At 40.8% G+C, this 17,899-nt stretch overlaps 1 protein-coding gene across 1 annotated transcript in view; it reads left to right on the top strand.

The window, feature by feature from the left end:
* Positions 1–17,899, top strand: part of SLC35F1 (solute carrier family 35 member F1) — a 413,157-nt gene that overhangs the window by 248,884 nt on the left and 146,374 nt on the right. The window contains exon 2 of the mRNA XM_074990684.1: positions 2,929–3,104. Within this exon, the coding sequence (XP_074846785.1) occupies positions 2,929–3,104 (176 nt within the window). The remainder of the gene's footprint in view (positions 1–2,928; positions 3,105–17,899) is intronic.

The following is a 17,899-nucleotide window of genomic DNA, read 5'->3' as shown; positions in this document are numbered from 1 at the left end:
GCCTAATGCAATCATTGAGAATTAATATGATGAAAATTAATTATTAATATAATAAATATGGTTAACAGAACTTTTGCACTAAAATCTACTTGCTTTTCACTGCTTCCACTATTTTATTCTCAGAAGTCATGGTCATATATGTAAATTGTCATAAACTGAAAGATGCTTTAGTATATTAACGGACAATTTCCACTATAAAACCAACTATGGTTGTAGAAGTGTCAGTTGTGAAATTTGTATGTGCCACCTTGCAGGACTTTTCCGCTGCATAAGGCACATGAGATAGTGTAAAAGTAAGAATGCTCTGGGGAAAACACCTGTTAAATAAATAGAAAAAATCTCTCTTTCTCTCCTGCATGCTTAGATATAGTCAGTATTAAACCAAATAGAACAGCAGTGGGTTTTTCATGCATGCCAAACTGAAAATTATTAGAAATCTGTAGCCCCAGCTTTCAAAGATATCTGGCCAGATGTTGTGGTTGGCATGAAGAAGGTTTAGCACCATCTTATTAATTTAACTTCTCAGATGCTGCATACTCGTTAAGTGAATGTGGCAAAATATTATATTAATTAATTAAATAATTAATTAATTATCTTTCCTGGTATGTTTGTATTTAAGTCTGGTATAAAACTGGGACTTAAAAGCTCTTCTACACTACAGCATCAATCTTTATTTTTGTGTTGATATTCAGGCTTTCAAACTAAATTTCTTTCCCCTTCTTCCTGAGATAGTGACAGAAGTCAAAGTTAAAGATGGCCTAAAGTTAGGTTGCTTTGTGCATACATAAGCCCTTTTGCCAGGATTGGGGCAGAAGACTCTTCACGGATGTAAACCTGGCTACTGTGTTTGAGGAGACACTCCTTAACCTAGGCTACTGTGCTTTAACCTTCCTGCTTTCTTTAACCTTTTAGAACATGACAAAAAAGCAGCCCTGTAGCACTTTAAAGACCAACAAAATAATTTATTAAGTGATGAGCTTTCATGGGGCAGACCCACTTCTTGAGATCTGGAGATAGTGCTGTACTGAAAGTGTTGTTTTGTTAGGATGCAGACTAACACAGCTACCTCTCTGTCACTTTAGAACATAAGGACAGACCCTACTGGGTCAGACCTAAGTGCACTAGACTGAGAGAGGGGCAAGAATCAATATGCCTCCTTCTGTCACTATCTCAGGAAGAAGGGGAAAGAAATTTAGTTTTTTAGATTTTCATCCCAGATGAAGTGTCCCCCACTGACATACTGCCTTGACTGCCTTTCCCTACCTTGAAGAGGATGCAGAAAGACTTGGCATTACTCTGCATTAGTAGAAGTGTGGGGGAAAATAGTGTTGGAGTAAATGCACAGTAAACTCTTGAGGGTAGTTTTTTTCAAAACATTATTCCTATATTGCATGTGAAGAATATTGTGTAACAAACCTTGATGCACAAGCAACTGACATTTGACTTTACCTGAGATGAGTTATGATAGCTAACAGAGATAAAGACATAATAAAGAACCAAGACTTGGAAGGGAAGGGAGCAGAAAATGATGAGGATGCTGTAGGAAAATATAGTGGGGGCAAAGGGGGAAAGATGGCAGAAGTATTGAGCAGGATGAGGCAGGGGGACAGAAGAAAGAAGGAACATGAAAGGAGAAAAAGTCAAATGGGGATGGGGGATAATGAATGAAGAGAGAAACTGAAGCAAGAGGCCAATTCAAATCAAGAAGTTTCTTAGCATAAAAGGAGTTACAAAGAGAATGTTTTCAAAAAGGAAAAATCTACCAAAATGCAAGGCAGAGAGAAACAAGAGGTGAAAAAGATTAAGGAAAAGATGCACAGTAAAGGGAAAGCAAAATGGAAAGGAGATGAAAGAACAAAGACAGTACATTGAAAGCTTTAGCCAAATCAGTATGCTTCCGCAAAATGTTTCATACAGGTTCTTTCAGAGAAATGTTGATCCAGAAACATAATAAAATCCCATGGCATAAGTTTCTGATGAAACCATGTGACCAGTTTCATTCTTATTGGAACTCATCAGATGTGCGTAAACTGCTGTCTATCGCATGATTCGAACCTGGGACAATGTCATCATAGTCAAGGATAATATCATATCTCCACAGTAGTGGTTGTGGGAAAGGAATATATGTAGATCAGTTGGATTGATCACTTTTCCAGATAATTGGACCAACAACTGGTAGGCATGTGTGCTGTGTTCACAAACGAGTGAACTGTAAGCACGCCCCAATCAGGGTTAACTATATTTATTAAAATAAGGTTCTGATGGAATCACGTTAGCATGTGACTGGTTTCGTTCTTATTGGAACTCATCAGACATGCATAAACTGCTGTCTATAGTGTGATTTGAACGCAGGATGCCTTCATGTGTGCTCATTTGTGAACGTAGCACATGTGGCCAACAGTTGTTGGTCCAATTATCTGGGAAAGTGATCAATCCAACTGATCTAAAATCCCATGGCTTTTTTTCTGTGTTTGGTTGTGTATATAGAGAGACACATACTAGATACTGGGACAGCTGTACACTTTCATTGTATTGCGAATGCGATTTTATACTTCTTGGTCTTTCCTTTGAGACACACAAACCTGGGAAGAGGGGTGAGGCAGTTTTAAGATTAAATGAACCGATATCCACCAAATCTTTCCCTTCTGCTGTATGTGTGAAAATTCATTGTCATTCTTTCGTAATCCAGACATTTATGTAATATATGAATGAAAGCCAGAGCATTTGAGAAATATTTCAGTAAATGCTGAAGAAAGAGATGATAATACTCATTAGATTACTCTTACTAGATATATCAGACATTAAGCCCATCATGTTTCTTCTCTTGTTTTAACACTTTCATTTTGTTTTATGCTAGAGGAGGGTAAGTATTCCCTCATTGTCTGAGAGGTTGAGAGTTTTATGTCTGTCCTTTCTTGTTTCTTTTAGGGAGCTCTTGCTGTCTGTGGCTCTTGGCCAGGTTTTATCCCTCCTTATCTGTGGCATTGGCCTGACCAGCAAGTATTTGTCAGAGGATTTCCATGCCAACACTCCAGTATTTCAGAGCTTCCTCAATTACATCCTCCTATTTTTGGTCTACACTACAACACTAGCTGTTAGACAAGGTAAGCATGATACTTTGGAAGGGAGAAAGCTTCTGTGCACTATTGTAGAATCTAGTCCAGAGATACCAAAAAATTTACATCCCCCACTTGCCTGTTGCTGGGGCTAGGAGCTGGGCCACAGCTCTCAGGTGGGGTGGGGTGGGGTGGGGTGATGTGGACAGAGGTAAAGGGGCCCAGAGTGGTAGCTAGTGTTCTGGTGGCTGAGGCTGGAGTTGGATGGTCCTCCCCCCTGCCCTCTCCATGGGGTCTGACCTGGGGTTTAGCCATCCCCCTAAATGTTCATCTGTGCCCTGCCCTGAACGGAGAACAGACTGAATAAACAAAGTAGGCAAAGGGTGGGGAATATAAAATGGGCATGAATACTTCCTGCTGAGCAAGTGAGGCACAGAAATATTGTTACTTGTTCAATGGAAATTTGTAGCAGAGCTCACAAGTTAAGCCAAACCGCGCAAGTGCTGATGGAGTGAGATTTGGAGTATCTGATTTAAATGCGGCAAAAGGGTTAACCAGCTCATAGGCTGAAAGACCCTTAGTCCAACTTTAAAGACCTTTCGGGAAGATGTGTAAATGGTAATGGGGCTGTTACTTTAGGCTAAAGTAGAACTTTGAAATGCAAACAGGCATTGTTAGGATACTGGAAAGGTAGGTGTTTGTTCTGGTCTTGTAATGTGAACAAGTAAAAGATGTCTGTCACTATAGCTTGGGGAATATTAACATTTATGATGAAATTTGATTGAAATGCTATTACTACTCATATGTCTCTCTGGTGCTTGTGGTAAACTATATCTGAACTCTTTAATGGATAAATTATGGTGTGCTAATTGCCACAGTGTTTAGGAGACAGGTAAGGTCAAAAGCCTGTTTTGCTCTCCCAAGCCAAGAGGCTGCAGCAAAGAAATAAAATCCCTTTGAATGGGATCCTTTTTGTCTCACATAAAGCTCCTGGAGAAAGCCATAAGACATGAGATCCAAGGATATCCTGGTGCCCCTCTAGTGGACATTGACTTAAGGTTTCAGGTCCGCTTGAGGTTTCATGCGGGGGAAACCTAAGTCACAAGGACTGAGATCCCAGTCATTGGCTGGAATCACCCTAGGTATGGATTGTGGATTATCACCATGGACAAAATTTTAGAAGAACTTTTGCAACTATAATATCATAATCTCTGTTATGTAACTGAACCTCCAGAATTGAACTCGTATCTGTATGCATATTGATTTTTTAACCAATACTCCCTTTTATTTCTTCTTAAATAAATTTTAGTTTAGTTCATAGGAATTGGCTATAAGCATGTGTTGGACACTTGGGTGTCTGGGCAGTGGCCTGAGGCTGGGTACATTAAGGATACTCTGTGGTTTGGACTTCTGATTAACCAGTAAGTGATACAGAAGCTGTATTGAGCTGGCGTGGTGAATATAAATATTGGAATAAACACTAGCTTTGGAGACAGAACATCCTATTTCTTGCAGTGAACCCTAACTGAGTGGCCTCAGCTGACTCCTCTGGAACTCCTTCAAATAACAACAGTTCTACATATACTTACTCTGCCATATTTAGTAGCCTATCCATCTCCAGTTTCACTAGCACCTCAGTTTATTTCCTTGTCCCTGCCCCATCTTTCCAAGTCAGCTTTCTTGTCCCCACTTATCTTTCTTTACCTGTTAGAGTGGTAGTGCTAGTATAGTCACAATAAAGAGCACAATAAAGAGCACAATAAAGTGCACAATAAAGCACAATAAAGAGCACAATAAAGAGCACAATAAAGAGCACTACTCTATTGTTTATACTAACTTTGTTCAAAATTCTCATCTTATATAAATCAGCAGAACTACATTGAAGATAGTGGAACTATACCGATTTATACCAGATGAAAATCTGTCCCAGCTATTGTATTCTACATAGCAAAACACCGCCAGAAATGTGGCCTTGTGCTCCCATGACCCTACATTTTCACAACAGAAGTCAGCATGAGTAATTAGATGTGTGTGTCTAGCATAGCTAGAAAGCACAATTTTATCTAGAAAGAAGGAGAATACTGGTTGCCTGAAGAAGGAAAAGGTATGAGATCTTCCTCTGTCCTTATGGATATATCTAAGGACTAGCTGCCTGTATTAGGCTTTCATAGGACTTCCAATACCTTTATATATGGTTACCAAATACAGTATTTCAAATTTGCTTAACGTATAATATAACTGACACTGCTTTTTCCATCACTGGGGGTGGCTTTATCCATACTGAGTAGCACCTTACACTGTGATCATTTAAATAGGACAAGTTGCTCAGTATGCAGTGCCCAGCATATAAGGAGTGGGAAAATCAGGGCAATAACACGTTGATTCAGAGGGCTTGTATGAATGTACATAAAGCTGTATGAATCTCCCTCCTAAATTGCTAAGTGATAAGAGCATGCCAAATATCAGTGGAAATAGAATTCTTTCTAGAGTCCCTGTAATGTTTTAGATTTGGCATCTAAATCTAATGTTTTAGGTTTGACATGTGCCATTGAAGATGAGTTACAGCCTCATGTAAGACCATTAACAGCTGAAATCATGCAGGCACGCATTACTGAAGTTTTCTTCCATCAAATTCCTTCTTGGGTTTGACCTGAGGGTCTTAATATGTGCACTCCTAATTTGCCGTCTGCTCAAATGAATTCTTCCATTTTTTACAAAGTGTGCGTTCGAATGAAAAGACAACCTTTGCAGGGGTCACTCTGTTTCACTGTACTGTACATCTGTTGTTTGGTGAGCAGTTAAAACAACTTACATCTTTTCTTAGTCAATTTCATTCTAGTAGTTAAATTTCATTTATCTTTTCATTTATTCAGGGTAATATCCTAGAGCTCAGGTCACACACACTACCCCAGCTAATTCTCCCATGAGCTGTCCCCACAGTTGACAATGCTGTATTTGGGTCACATGTAATAAAGTGGCTGGGACATGCAAAAACATTTTCAATAAAATGTAGTTTTTTCTACACAGGCTATTTTGGCAAAGCCGAAACATTTTGCGGAAGCATACTGATTTGGCTAAAGCTTTCAATCAAAAGGTTTCTGCAGGCCAGGACTCTACAGGTTGAACCTCTCTCGTCCAGCACCTTCAGGACCTGACTGGTGTTGGAAGAGAGAATTTGCCGGATGACGGGAGGCCAATATTTTCTAGCACATTATCAACACTTCCACTGCTCACTGGGCTCTTAGAAGACATTGGGGGTAAATTACAGCTAAATAACAGCACAGAACACTGAGAGCCAGGACTGATGGCTGGAAGCAAACTTTATGGGACCACAGGAATCTTGGCCACACCCATAAGTGGTCATCCAAGTAACTAAAGTCATGCTGGATTATAGAATTTGCCAGACGAGAGTGTTCCGGATTGGAGAGGTTCAAACTGTAGTGATTTCTGGTGGGAGAGAATGAGAGGGGTCACGTTGTCATCTGAGAAACTAACCTTTAAAGGGAGATAGGTTTTTATTTGATTCCAGGGCAGAATACAAGTTACAGATTCTCAAAAGTTGTTGGAAAATGGATTTGGTCCTCTAACCACCTCTGTCTGTGAGAGCAAAACTATTCGACTCTCTAAGGGAGTGTGGTGAGGATGGGGACTTGACCCAAGCCTAACAGAGGCTAACAGAATGTGTTGCAGACTTTTCAAAGGTTAACAGTGCTCCCATGGCAACAAAAACTGTCCTTTAGGCACGGGATAAATTCTAGTCAAGTTAGCCATGGTTCTTCCTGGATCTCCCATTTCAGAAGGTCTTTTCCACTTACACCAGAGCAAGGCTGTATGTTCAAAGTCAGTCTAACCATGTGTTTTGAAAAATAAACAGCCTATGCATGTATTAGGGCTTGGGAGCAGCATAAAATTGACATTTAGCACTTTGAATTCTCATAACAGTATTTCATGTTTTCCTTACTGTGTGTTACTGTGTAGTTGTAAGTGGGCAGTGCACTTCATGTAACTTCACTAGTCTTTTCACCACAAATGCCAAATTGTATGGGATATATTTATCCAGCATGCCAGTTGGCAATCTCTTTGTAAGCTGCAAACCTCTGATCTTATTCAGATAAAATTCAGTTAGTGGATGAAAAATAAAACTGCAATTCTGTTTCCTGACAAGTCATACTTTAAAGTTCCAAGTTCCATGGATACTTTTGCCAGGAGTAAGGGTTGTCACTTTAGTTATACTCTTTTGGGAACAAGAACTCTGTGTGTGTGTGTGTGTGTTTCTGTTTAGAATGCTTTAAGCACGTCTGCAATCTAAGCAATAGTACTAATAGATCCAGTTTCCTGTCTAATCCAGTTTGGATAATTACATTGTGCCTACTTACATTTTTCCTGTATTTTCCCTTATTCAACTGAATAAAGTACTTTTTTTTTTATTTCTCACCTTAAGCTGTTGCAAAATGGTGTGGTGTGTTGTATAAAAAAATGCTGTTCAGTTCAAGCAGTACCTGCAGTTCAGTAGTGTGTGAAATTATGCCTGTATGTATAATTTGTGAAGGATTTGCAAGTTCTATTCCATCGATATGCTTTTCTAATTACTGTAGAAAGTTTGCCTTGCCATAAATAGAAAAATATCCTTCATTTACATTCTTCATTCATATCACAGAAGAACACATGGTTTCAATGGAACGAGATTTATTCCACACGTATGTGAGAGGAGAGGGTGTAAATGTTAGTCTAGACCAGTGGTCTTAACTTCTACTGCATCCTGCACCTCTTTGGTTCTCAAAATATGTTCTCGCACCCCTTATCAAAAGTCAAAAATGGAGATGGGGGGCCTATACACTTTTAAATGCATATTAAATATATGCAAAATAGTTTTATGTTATTACTCACCACAAATAATAGTACAGTAGGCATACAAAAGTATGCAAGTACTACCCAGAGACGTTGCAGAGTTTTGCTGTGGAAGTAAACTGTAACCGACATGCTAACAGTTAGCAGCCAACTGAATTCAAATAAAGCCACTGTGCTGCCGCATCATCATCTGCACATGCGTCAAGAAATACCCCACAGTGTGGTGGTACACTGTGCTTTGTAGCGAGATCATTTCACCACAATTACCTTAAAAACTTTAAAACAATTTTTGTTTGTATATTTTAGTAATAGTTAAAATGTATAATGTTAGTAAATACATAGGTTTGATGAAACAAAGTAGTTGTACTTACGTGCCTGTGCATAATTTGTGTTTTCAATGATTTACCTTCTAAAAGAATCTGGCATGTCTTGCACCCCGAGAAATGGCATCCTGTACCCCCACACTCAAGTTAAGAAATGCTGGTCTAGATCTTTCTCAGGTTTTATTCTGTGTGGTTGTTTTTCGTGTGCCTCTTTGAGTTTTTCCTCCTCTTAGTTGGGAGCTTTCTTTTAGCCTGAGGGCTTGTCATTTATCTACTGCTTTTATTCCACAAAGGTACACAAACTAGTATTACAGGGGCCTCTGCATCCTTTTCTCTCACACAAGGGACCACATAGCTCAGGGCTTTAGTGCGTTTTCATCAGGTGCCCTTTGCTTCGCGAACAGGTTTGGTAGTGTATAAATATGCACTTACAGAGAGGAATACTGGCTGTAGATTATAGGTATATGTGCTGATAATTTTGAACTGCTTTACCTATCTTCTTTTAATCACTTGATTGGCAGAGTTCCCCGAAGTCTTAGCTTACACACACCTGCTGTCTGAATCATAGCATGCATCTCATCTTCTAAAAAAAAAAATTTTTTTATTGTAGAAATGGTGGCAATCTCATTGTACTTCCATCCTGTTACATCATTGTAACAAGCATGATGTGATAGCAGTAGGTATTAAAGGGACTCATCCTCTTTGATCCTGGAGACAGCAGTTAAGTATGAACACTAATGGTGTGTGTGAATGCTGTGTGCCATATAATAATGGTACAAATGCTCAAATACCCATAGTGATCCTCAAGCGGCAGTGGTGAGATCTGACCAAGCATCAGTGTTGGTGTTTTCCCTGTATCAGTGATACTGCTTCTGTGGAACCCTGCATAGATGTTACATGGAGATGAGAGCGCTTGTTTCACTTGATCTCTGGCAGCGTGAGTGGCGTGCAGCTGGAAGGGCCACTGCCTCACACAAGGGAAAGCTGAACAATCAGTCAAACAGTAAAATGTGTCAGCCTTTGAATTGTGGGGCATGTCTCAATACTTGTACCTGTGACTATCTGATCAAGGTCACAAATCCTCAATAATGACCTGCTTAAGGACACATATCCTCAGTGATTAGACTGAGCATGCAGTTCACATTGTGGGTGCAGCCTGAACACTTGTGCCATGAACTACAGGATTTTTGGTTTCAGGCAGTTAGTCACAGATTTTGCAGGTCAAAGAGGCCAAGCTTTTGAAATGGTACAGGTCAGATGCTATGTCACTTAAGGCTTGCAAGGAAAAATACTTGTGTATGTCTCTGCTGGGCACAATGTAAGGACATGGACAGAATAGGACACTGTCCTGAGATGGTTTTGTGTCTCTGTGTTTCCATTTGATGATAAAGTGGTTCACTAGCTTCTCTATCCTGCAATAAACTGTCTGAGCCTCCACGTCTAAAACAAACCAATCACAAACACAGTCTAACTCCACACAGTATGTCTCCTTTGCAATTAAGGGATAACTGTCCTCTATAGAGTTAGTATATGGCCCCCACTCTCTTTTTCTTCTCCAATATAAACCTCTAAAGCTCTGCTCTTTCTGGTACAGAACATCCTTTCCAACCCTTTTGAGAACAGCTAATGGTTTTGCTAAAATAATGCACCTATGATCCTCTTGCTGTAAGCAAAAGGCGAGGCCAGGGTTGCATCCCATTTTATCCAACACCATTCTTTGCTTGCAATTTATGGAATCTTTAAATATTCATCATTCAAGCTGCTAGCAAGCGTCATGCAATGCACATTCCCTGCACGTATCTTTAGTGTTCATATGAGAGATCTGAAGTGTGGTTACAAGATGATAACTGTATTGCCTGAAGGAGATAAGTCCTCCTCTGCCAGAATGGTGCTTTGTGTATAATTAGTATAAAATTCGGAGGAATAGAGCTTATCCTTGCAATCGTCTTTCTCATTAAAAAAGAATCATAATGAAAGAACAAAGCGGTCCCTGCAGTGAATTGAATTGCCTCACTATGTTTTCATTAAATCAAAGACTCACAAGCATCCAGTTTTGCAGAACCTAATTGCAGGCAACACACAAATCTGCAGTACAGCCCCTATGCAGATCTTTTTTTTTTTTGTGCAGGGTTGGAAAAGTGATGTTTATCTTACATAGGAAACAGCCTACTTGCCTATTTTCTTCTACTAATTTCATTGGCTTCTTTTGACAAGATGTTTGTGGTCTAGAGAGAGTACTTGTTGTGTTACTGGTAGAAATTTTGCCCAAGGCAAATCAAAGTACTTTATCCTTTGTCTCCTAGAATAAGAATTATAGAAGATCATGTGAATCAAGGGAAGAGAAAGCTTTGGCAGCTGATAAGAGCTTAAATTTATTTCACAATTTCCCATTTATTGTAATAACACACTTTCTGCCAAGCACTAACACAAATGACAATTTCCTCCTTCTTTATCTGCATTATTATCAGCATAATCTTGTGACAATAGTTGTACAGTGTATGTATCTTCAAGGCAGAAATTTACAAATATTCTGTACAGCAGTGAGGTAAGAGGTTTTCAGTCTTTTAAAAGAGACCTTTCTATTTTGGCTCATCTGTGAGCCACGAGTAGAACTTGGGAATTCCTAAAGATGAGCTCTTAGCTCACCTCTTGCCTTTCTTCTAGGACCTGATCGCTGCTGTCAAGTGGAATCTTGCCACTGACTTTAGTGGGAGTTGGTCAGACCCATAAAGATGGAGGTAGCACTCTAAGCGTGGATGCTCCGTGACCGCTCTGGGTTTTGGATTGTGTGGCTCCTTGCTTGTCAAGGACAATGTTCCCTTTAATTTTTTCCATCCACATGCACAAGAAATTTTGTTATGTGCACCTAAGCATGTGCTGATGTGCACGACCAATAGCAACATGTGCTGCCAGCTGTTGGGAGTGGTGGGCATTCTGCTAATCAGCTGGACAGCATTGGGATCTCTCCCGGGCAGCCATCCAAGTGCTCAGCTTATAGGGAGCACTGTTCTGCTTCCAGAAACTACCCAGAAGATCCAAAGTAATGATGAATTCCTAAGGCTCCTTGGAAATGAGAGAGGAAAGAATGGTAAGGAAAATGTATGTAGACTCATGTACATGCCACTGCTGACATGCTGGCTATGTTCAGTATCCGTAGTGATCCCAGAGCTCCATTCTGAGTATCCTGTTATATTTCTATTATACATATCTGTTCATATTTTAACTGTGTTTTTTCTGTTTTGTCATAGATTATTGTTTGTCAGTACTTCTCTATCCATGGCTATGCTTTCATCTGTCCTTTTATATATGAAGATTTTAACTTATTTAACAAATATTTAGCAATTTGGATTATTATTATATTGTAAATTATGTTTTTAGCCAGACTTGACTACAGACTGACTGTAAAGAGTAACCAGCAAAAGACATGTAGGCTATGTCTACACATGCACGCTACGTCGAAATAGCTTATTTCGATGTAGTGACATCGAAATAGGCTATTTCGATGAATAACGTCTACACGTCCTCCAGGGCTGGCAACATCGACGTTCAACTTCGACGTTGGGCAGCACCACATCGAAATAGGCGCTGCGAGGGAACGTCTACACGCCAAAGTAGCACACATCGAAATAAGGGTGCCAGGAACAGCTGCAGACAGGATCACAGGGCGGACTCAACAGCAAGCCGCTCCCCTAAAGGGCCCCTCCCAGACACAGTTGCACTAAACAACACAAGATCCACAGAGCCGACAACTGGTTGCAGACCCTGTGCATGCAGCATGGATCCCCAGCTGCAGCAGCAGCAGCCAGAAACCCTGGGCTAAGGGCTGCTCCACACGGTGACCATAGAGCCCCGCAGGGGCTGGAGAGAGAGCATCTCTCAACCTCTCAGCTGATGGCCGCCATGGCGGACCCCGCTATTTCGATGTTGCAGGATGCGGATCGGCTACACGTGCCCTACTTCAACATTCAACTTCAAAGTAGTGTGCTATTCCCATCCCCTCATGGGGTTAGCGACTTCGACGTCTCACCGCCTAACATCGATTTCAACTTCGAAATAGCGCCCAACACGTGTAGCTGTGACAGGCGCTATTTTGAAGTTGGCGCCGCTACTTCAAAGTAGCGTGCACATGTAGACGCGGCTGTAGTCATGTCTGTGATATGTGTGGTGGAGGTGGTCTCCCAGCGGCAAAGAGGCCAAAAAAAAAAAAAAGTGATACAACATCTAGCTGTGTCAAGTATCGGAGGGGTAGCCATGTTAGTCTAGATCTGTAACAGCAACGAAGGGTCCTGTGGCACCTTATAGATTAACAGAAAAGTTTGAGCATGAGCTTTCATGAGCACAGACTCACTTCATCAGATGAAGTGACAGACTCACTGCATCTGATGAAGTGAGTCTGTGCTCACGAAAGCTCATGCTCAAAACTTCTCTGTTAGTCTATAAAGTGCCACAGGACCCTTCGTTGCTGATCCAGCTGTGTGTTATCTTTCCAGCTTTAGCACAACAAGGTAGCAGAGATACAATGCAACCCCTTCTGTCTTTCCCCCCCGCCCTTCTAGCCTATCCATCTGACTGCAGAGATCCACAGATGAGTGGAGAGTTCTCTGAGGGGAACAGAAAAACCCCAGTTGGGGTTCGTTTCGAGCAACCCATGGCAATTCAGGAGGGAGAAAATGTGTGCAAATCTAGGGGAAACAGCCAGGGCCTTAGCATTTCCACACCTTGTACAGTTGACAGTTACTGGTCAGAAATGTATGTTGGAGCTGAATCCAAAAATATAGCAAACAGAGGTTGACATCAGGCTATAGCAGTACCATTTTACAGTTAATTGGGAAATATTTTTCAGTCTAATGATCCAAGTTTGAAAATAAAATTTTTACAGAATAAATTGGTAATTGGTGACTCTTCATCTAACAAATTGGTTACCTGCTTTTTAAGGGAGATTTTAAAATCAGAGCCAAATCCCAAGAGGATGCAGATTGGCATAGGTCTAATGACTTACTTCACCTCCGCTGGTTTATCTTTAGTGTGTGTAGGATAAAGTAATGTATATGTTTTATTTTGTCTATCTTTTGTTCATTGGTGTTTGGCTCTTTTTGGCTTGATCATCACTTAGGAGTAAGTTAGTTAATTAATTAGTCTCCATGGCCTGACACAGCAGAATGTGTAGTGTGGTCATTCTTCATGACTAGCTAGAGAGAAATCTGACCAAATATAATGAATGGGATATACTGAATATTTCCTACCTTAACAGAGAGGCCAGACCCTCAGCTGGTGTAAATTGTTGTAAAATTATTTTGGTGGAGCTACAGTAGTTTAAAGCTGCTGAGGATATGGCCCTAAGACACTTTCCCTTGATACATAGGTACCATCAGTAAGTAAGTATTGGTAGTATTTATTAATTTGTCTTACTGTAGCACCTAGAAACCTCCTAACTGACATCACAGTTTATTGTGCTTGGCACTGTATAAGCACATACTAGGAGACGGGTACCTGCACGAAAGACCTGTCGGAGGAGATCCTCTCACTACTTTATACCAGGTAAAAGGACAGGAGAGACAGAGAGTCCCCCATTTTGGCTAGAGGTAGATTCACCAAGCAAGGAGGTTCAGTAGGAGACAGCCGTAAAGCTGCTCTCAGAGGAACCCTTTACAAGCCATGGTGTAAAGGGCATGATGGAGGTGGAGCAGGGGTGGGAGGAGTATATCAATGACAGGGTTGTACCAAGCAGCCTGCTGAGATTCCAGGCAGTTCTGCAGCTCTGCCCTGAGTCCTGGGAGCTGATTTAAATTCTTCCAAGGGCCTTTCCAATCCCTGGATCAGTCCATGAGCTGAAAGGCACAAAGATGGCTTGCAATCACAATAGCCACCGTGTCCCATTGGGATCCAAATCTCACCTGTTCTCCTTGCATCAACTTGTTGTATTTTGATAAATATTTAAAAGACAGGAAAAGCAGTAAAGGTTTTTATCCTTACTAGTGAAACTGCTTTGTTTTTGAGAGTTACAGATCAGCAAGTATTTCTTATGTGCAGTTTTTTGAAAGCGGTACCTTTTACCTATTCTAAAGTGATAATTGTACAATCAAGGTAACATCCTGACCTCATGAGACCTATAGAAGTTTTGCCATTATCTTCAGTGAGGCCAGCTATATGTCTGGCTGAAAGTAACTAAACAAAAGCAGCATTAGAAAACTTCCTGCCCCATCTTACTACTGCAGCATCAGACTTGCTAATATGTGAATGGTCGCTGTGTGCTTTCTTTATGTGACTGGCAAAACTTGTGCATGGATACTGACAAGCAGAACATGAGATCATCAGCACTCTGAGAAATGCCTGCTTTTTTCCTCCTCTATTTGAAATTTTTGAAATGCAAATATAAATACTGGAATCTAGTTATGGTTGATGTAATGGTGATTTTGTATAGCTGTGGGCTAGAGTTTTTATTTTTATTTCCAGAAAACAGAGTGATCTGTACTTATCGGGAGGATATATCTCAACAGTAGGACAGTAAAGTAAGATAAAACTGGCAGAAAAAAATTGCACGTAGGTGATTCTTTAGAGGAAAATGACATACCAGAGAAAAATAATGTATGATTGTTTCAAGATAAGAATTCAAATTCAGCTCTCAGAACATTATCACCTTCAGCATTTTCAAAGATGTACAGATGTACAGCATTCGTCAATAATATGATATCTGTGAAAGATTTTTGTCATTCAAAATAGCAATCTCACTAATCAAGTGCTTTAAATATTACAGCATCATGATGCTAGCAGCTCAGCGTAGTTGAACATCCAAAAGGTTGACTGCTTATCCACAACTTTTTGGTAGTGCACACCACTATTCCCTTTAACTTCAATGGAAATAGTGCATCATTGTAAAGGCGAGAATGCCCCAGAGACTCTGTAGAAGAATCCCTTTGCTTTCACTACAAGAAGACTTTCCTGATAGACTGATAACAGGCATGTTGCATTTTTAATGCCTGTGTATATTACAGTTGTTGTTTCATGAGGATTGTGTCTATGTGTAAGTCGATCATATAGACATGTTGACCTTTGGAGTGATGGAATTATCTGAGAATCAGTTATTCACTAGATTTAAAAAAAAAGGATCACAAGAAATTGTCAGGATAACTGTGTCGTATTTCTGCTAGGGAAGAAAGGGGTAATTCTCAAGGTGGAAATAGGCATAGAACCCTAAGAAGTAGAGGGTGCTATCTAAATGAAGCCTGTAATTTCCTAGAGACAACCTCCTAACCTAAGTAAAATTCTCACCAGCAATCACAGGCTACACCACAGTAATACTAATTCTGGAACTTTTTCTTGGAACAAACCCCGCTGCCATCTTTGTCCACATATTTATCATTACTGGACCTAACCATCTTAGTTACAAAATCAAAGGCACATTCCCAGGCACTTATAGCAACACTGTATATGCCATTATGTGCCAGCAATGCCCTGCCACTATGTACATTGGACAGACTGGGCAAAACCTTCACCAAAGAATAAATGGACACAGAGCGGACATCAAGAAGCTCAATACACACAAGCTGGTCAGTGAATGCTTCAGTGGGGTGGTACATTCTGTTAAAGACCTGAGAATTTGTGTCCTGGAGCAAAAAGAATTTCAAAACAGATTAGAGTGAGAAATTTGTGAGTTGGAATTCACATTCTGATTCGACACATTACCACATGGTATGAACAGAGACAGCAATTACCCCACGCATTACAAGGACTGCTTCCCTTCCTTTGATGCTCCAAATTACTTCAGGCAGGACAGTTAACATCCCCCTGCTCCTCATCCCCCTGTGTCAGTTTTTATTGCAATTTTTTTTTTGATCCTCGATACTTATAAATGTCAGTCTGTACTGGAAATGAGATTGATCTGATGAAGTGGGTCAGTCCCACAAAAGCTCATCACCAAATAAGTCATTTTGTTATTCTTTAAAGTGCTACATTTCTGCTGTTTTGTTTTATTACAGAAAGGTGGTTAGTAAGAAAGACTATCTCCCATCTCTCTTACTTCTCTCAGATTTCTCTGTTTTTCTTTCCATACTTTTTAATGGATTTCATTTTGTCAGTCAGAGGAAGTATCTTTTCCATATTTCTTAATATTTTGAATAGTAAAGTAATTATTCATCATTTTCAATCTCTTCTGTCACATTGTTAGAGACATTTCTCTCTGGATTTTCAATGTTCCTTGTGTTTCTCTGTGTCTCTGTTTCCATTTCCACTTTGTGATCACAGATTGGATTTGAGGGTCAGCTTGTGTCCTATGAATTTCACGGTTGGAAGGTAGTCTCTTAAAGTGAAGCTTCTCTGACAGGCTCTGTAGCGATATATTTTGTTCTGGGATTCTTTGAATGCTGCATACTAGTTTTTAGAATTTAGCCTGTGGTAAACTGAGTATTGTTTTAGTGGGATAGTTAGAATGATTAATACGCAAGAAAATAAGTTTTAGAAACCACAAAAAATATTTTCAATAAAAAATTGGGAATGATTCATAGCATTATATAAGGTGTGGGAATACAGAACAACCAAAAATACCAGAACAATAAAATTAAAAGCAGTGTTATGTATTGCACTAGGTTACTTAGCTGCAGTCATCATGCCATAGAAAAAACAAACCAGAGTCAAGCTGTCATGACTACTTGGCTACGTCTACACTAGCCCCAGACTTCGAAATGGCCACGCAAATGACCATTTTGAAGTTTACTAATGAAGCGCTGAAATGCATATTCAGCGCTTCATTAGCATGCGGGCGGCCGCGGCACTTCGAAATTGACGCGCCACGCCGCTGCGCGGCTCGTCCCGACGGGGCTCCTTTTTGAAAGGACCCCGCCTACTTCAAAGTCCCCTTATTCCCATCAGCTCATGGGAATAAGGGGACTTTGAAGTAGGCGGTGTCCTTTCGAAAAGGAGCCCCGTTGGGACGAGCCGCACAGCGGTGAGGAGCGTCAATTTCAAAGTGCCGCAGCCGCCCGCATGCTAATGGAGCGCTGAATATGCATTTCAGCGCTTCATTAGTAAACTTCGAAATGGCCATTTGCGTGGCCATTTTGAAGTTTGGGGCTAGTGTAGACACGGCCCTTGTGAGAAACCGTATCTCAAGCAGCAGGCTCTAGATAGCTGCAGTAAATTTTTGCAGTTTTACTTAGTGGTCTTTATATTTCTTAGGGTAGAAAGCTAAACTGAGCATCATTACCAAAGACTTTTAAAATGAATTTTGGATTCACGTAGGCTACGGTTACACCAGAGCCATCTGTCGACAGCGGTCACAGTCGGGAGATATTCCCCAACAAAACCCCTTTCAGAAGAGCATGGCGACACTCCTAAGCAGCTTGATGGAACAAGCCACTCTGTTGACAGAAAGTGTCCAGACACCCTGGCTCTTTTCTTGACCAAACAGGGCCCCAGAAACCCCACAAACAGGGTTACACAGCCAAGAAGCCCTTCTGGGCACTACAGCGAGACAGGCCCTTAAAGGCCCCCTCCCAAGGGCTAGTGCCTGTCCATGCTGAGCCTCACAGACTGCTGCAAGGCACAGGCTAGGTCTGCACACTACTCCTGAGGGATCACAAAAGGTACACAGCCAAAGCATGGACCCGGAGCAGTCCCCAGGCTGACCCCTCAGTGCTCAGCAGGTTCTGCAGAAGCATGTAGCCATCGCCCTGTGGA

This window comes from Carettochelys insculpta, chromosome 3 (genome assembly GCF_033958435.1).
Source record: "Carettochelys insculpta isolate YL-2023 chromosome 3, ASM3395843v1, whole genome shotgun sequence".
Classification (NCBI taxonomy): domain Eukaryota; kingdom Metazoa; phylum Chordata; order Testudines; family Carettochelyidae; genus Carettochelys; species Carettochelys insculpta.
The sequence above is the reverse complement of the archived record's forward strand: the minus strand, read 5'-3'. Positions and strand labels throughout refer to the sequence as shown.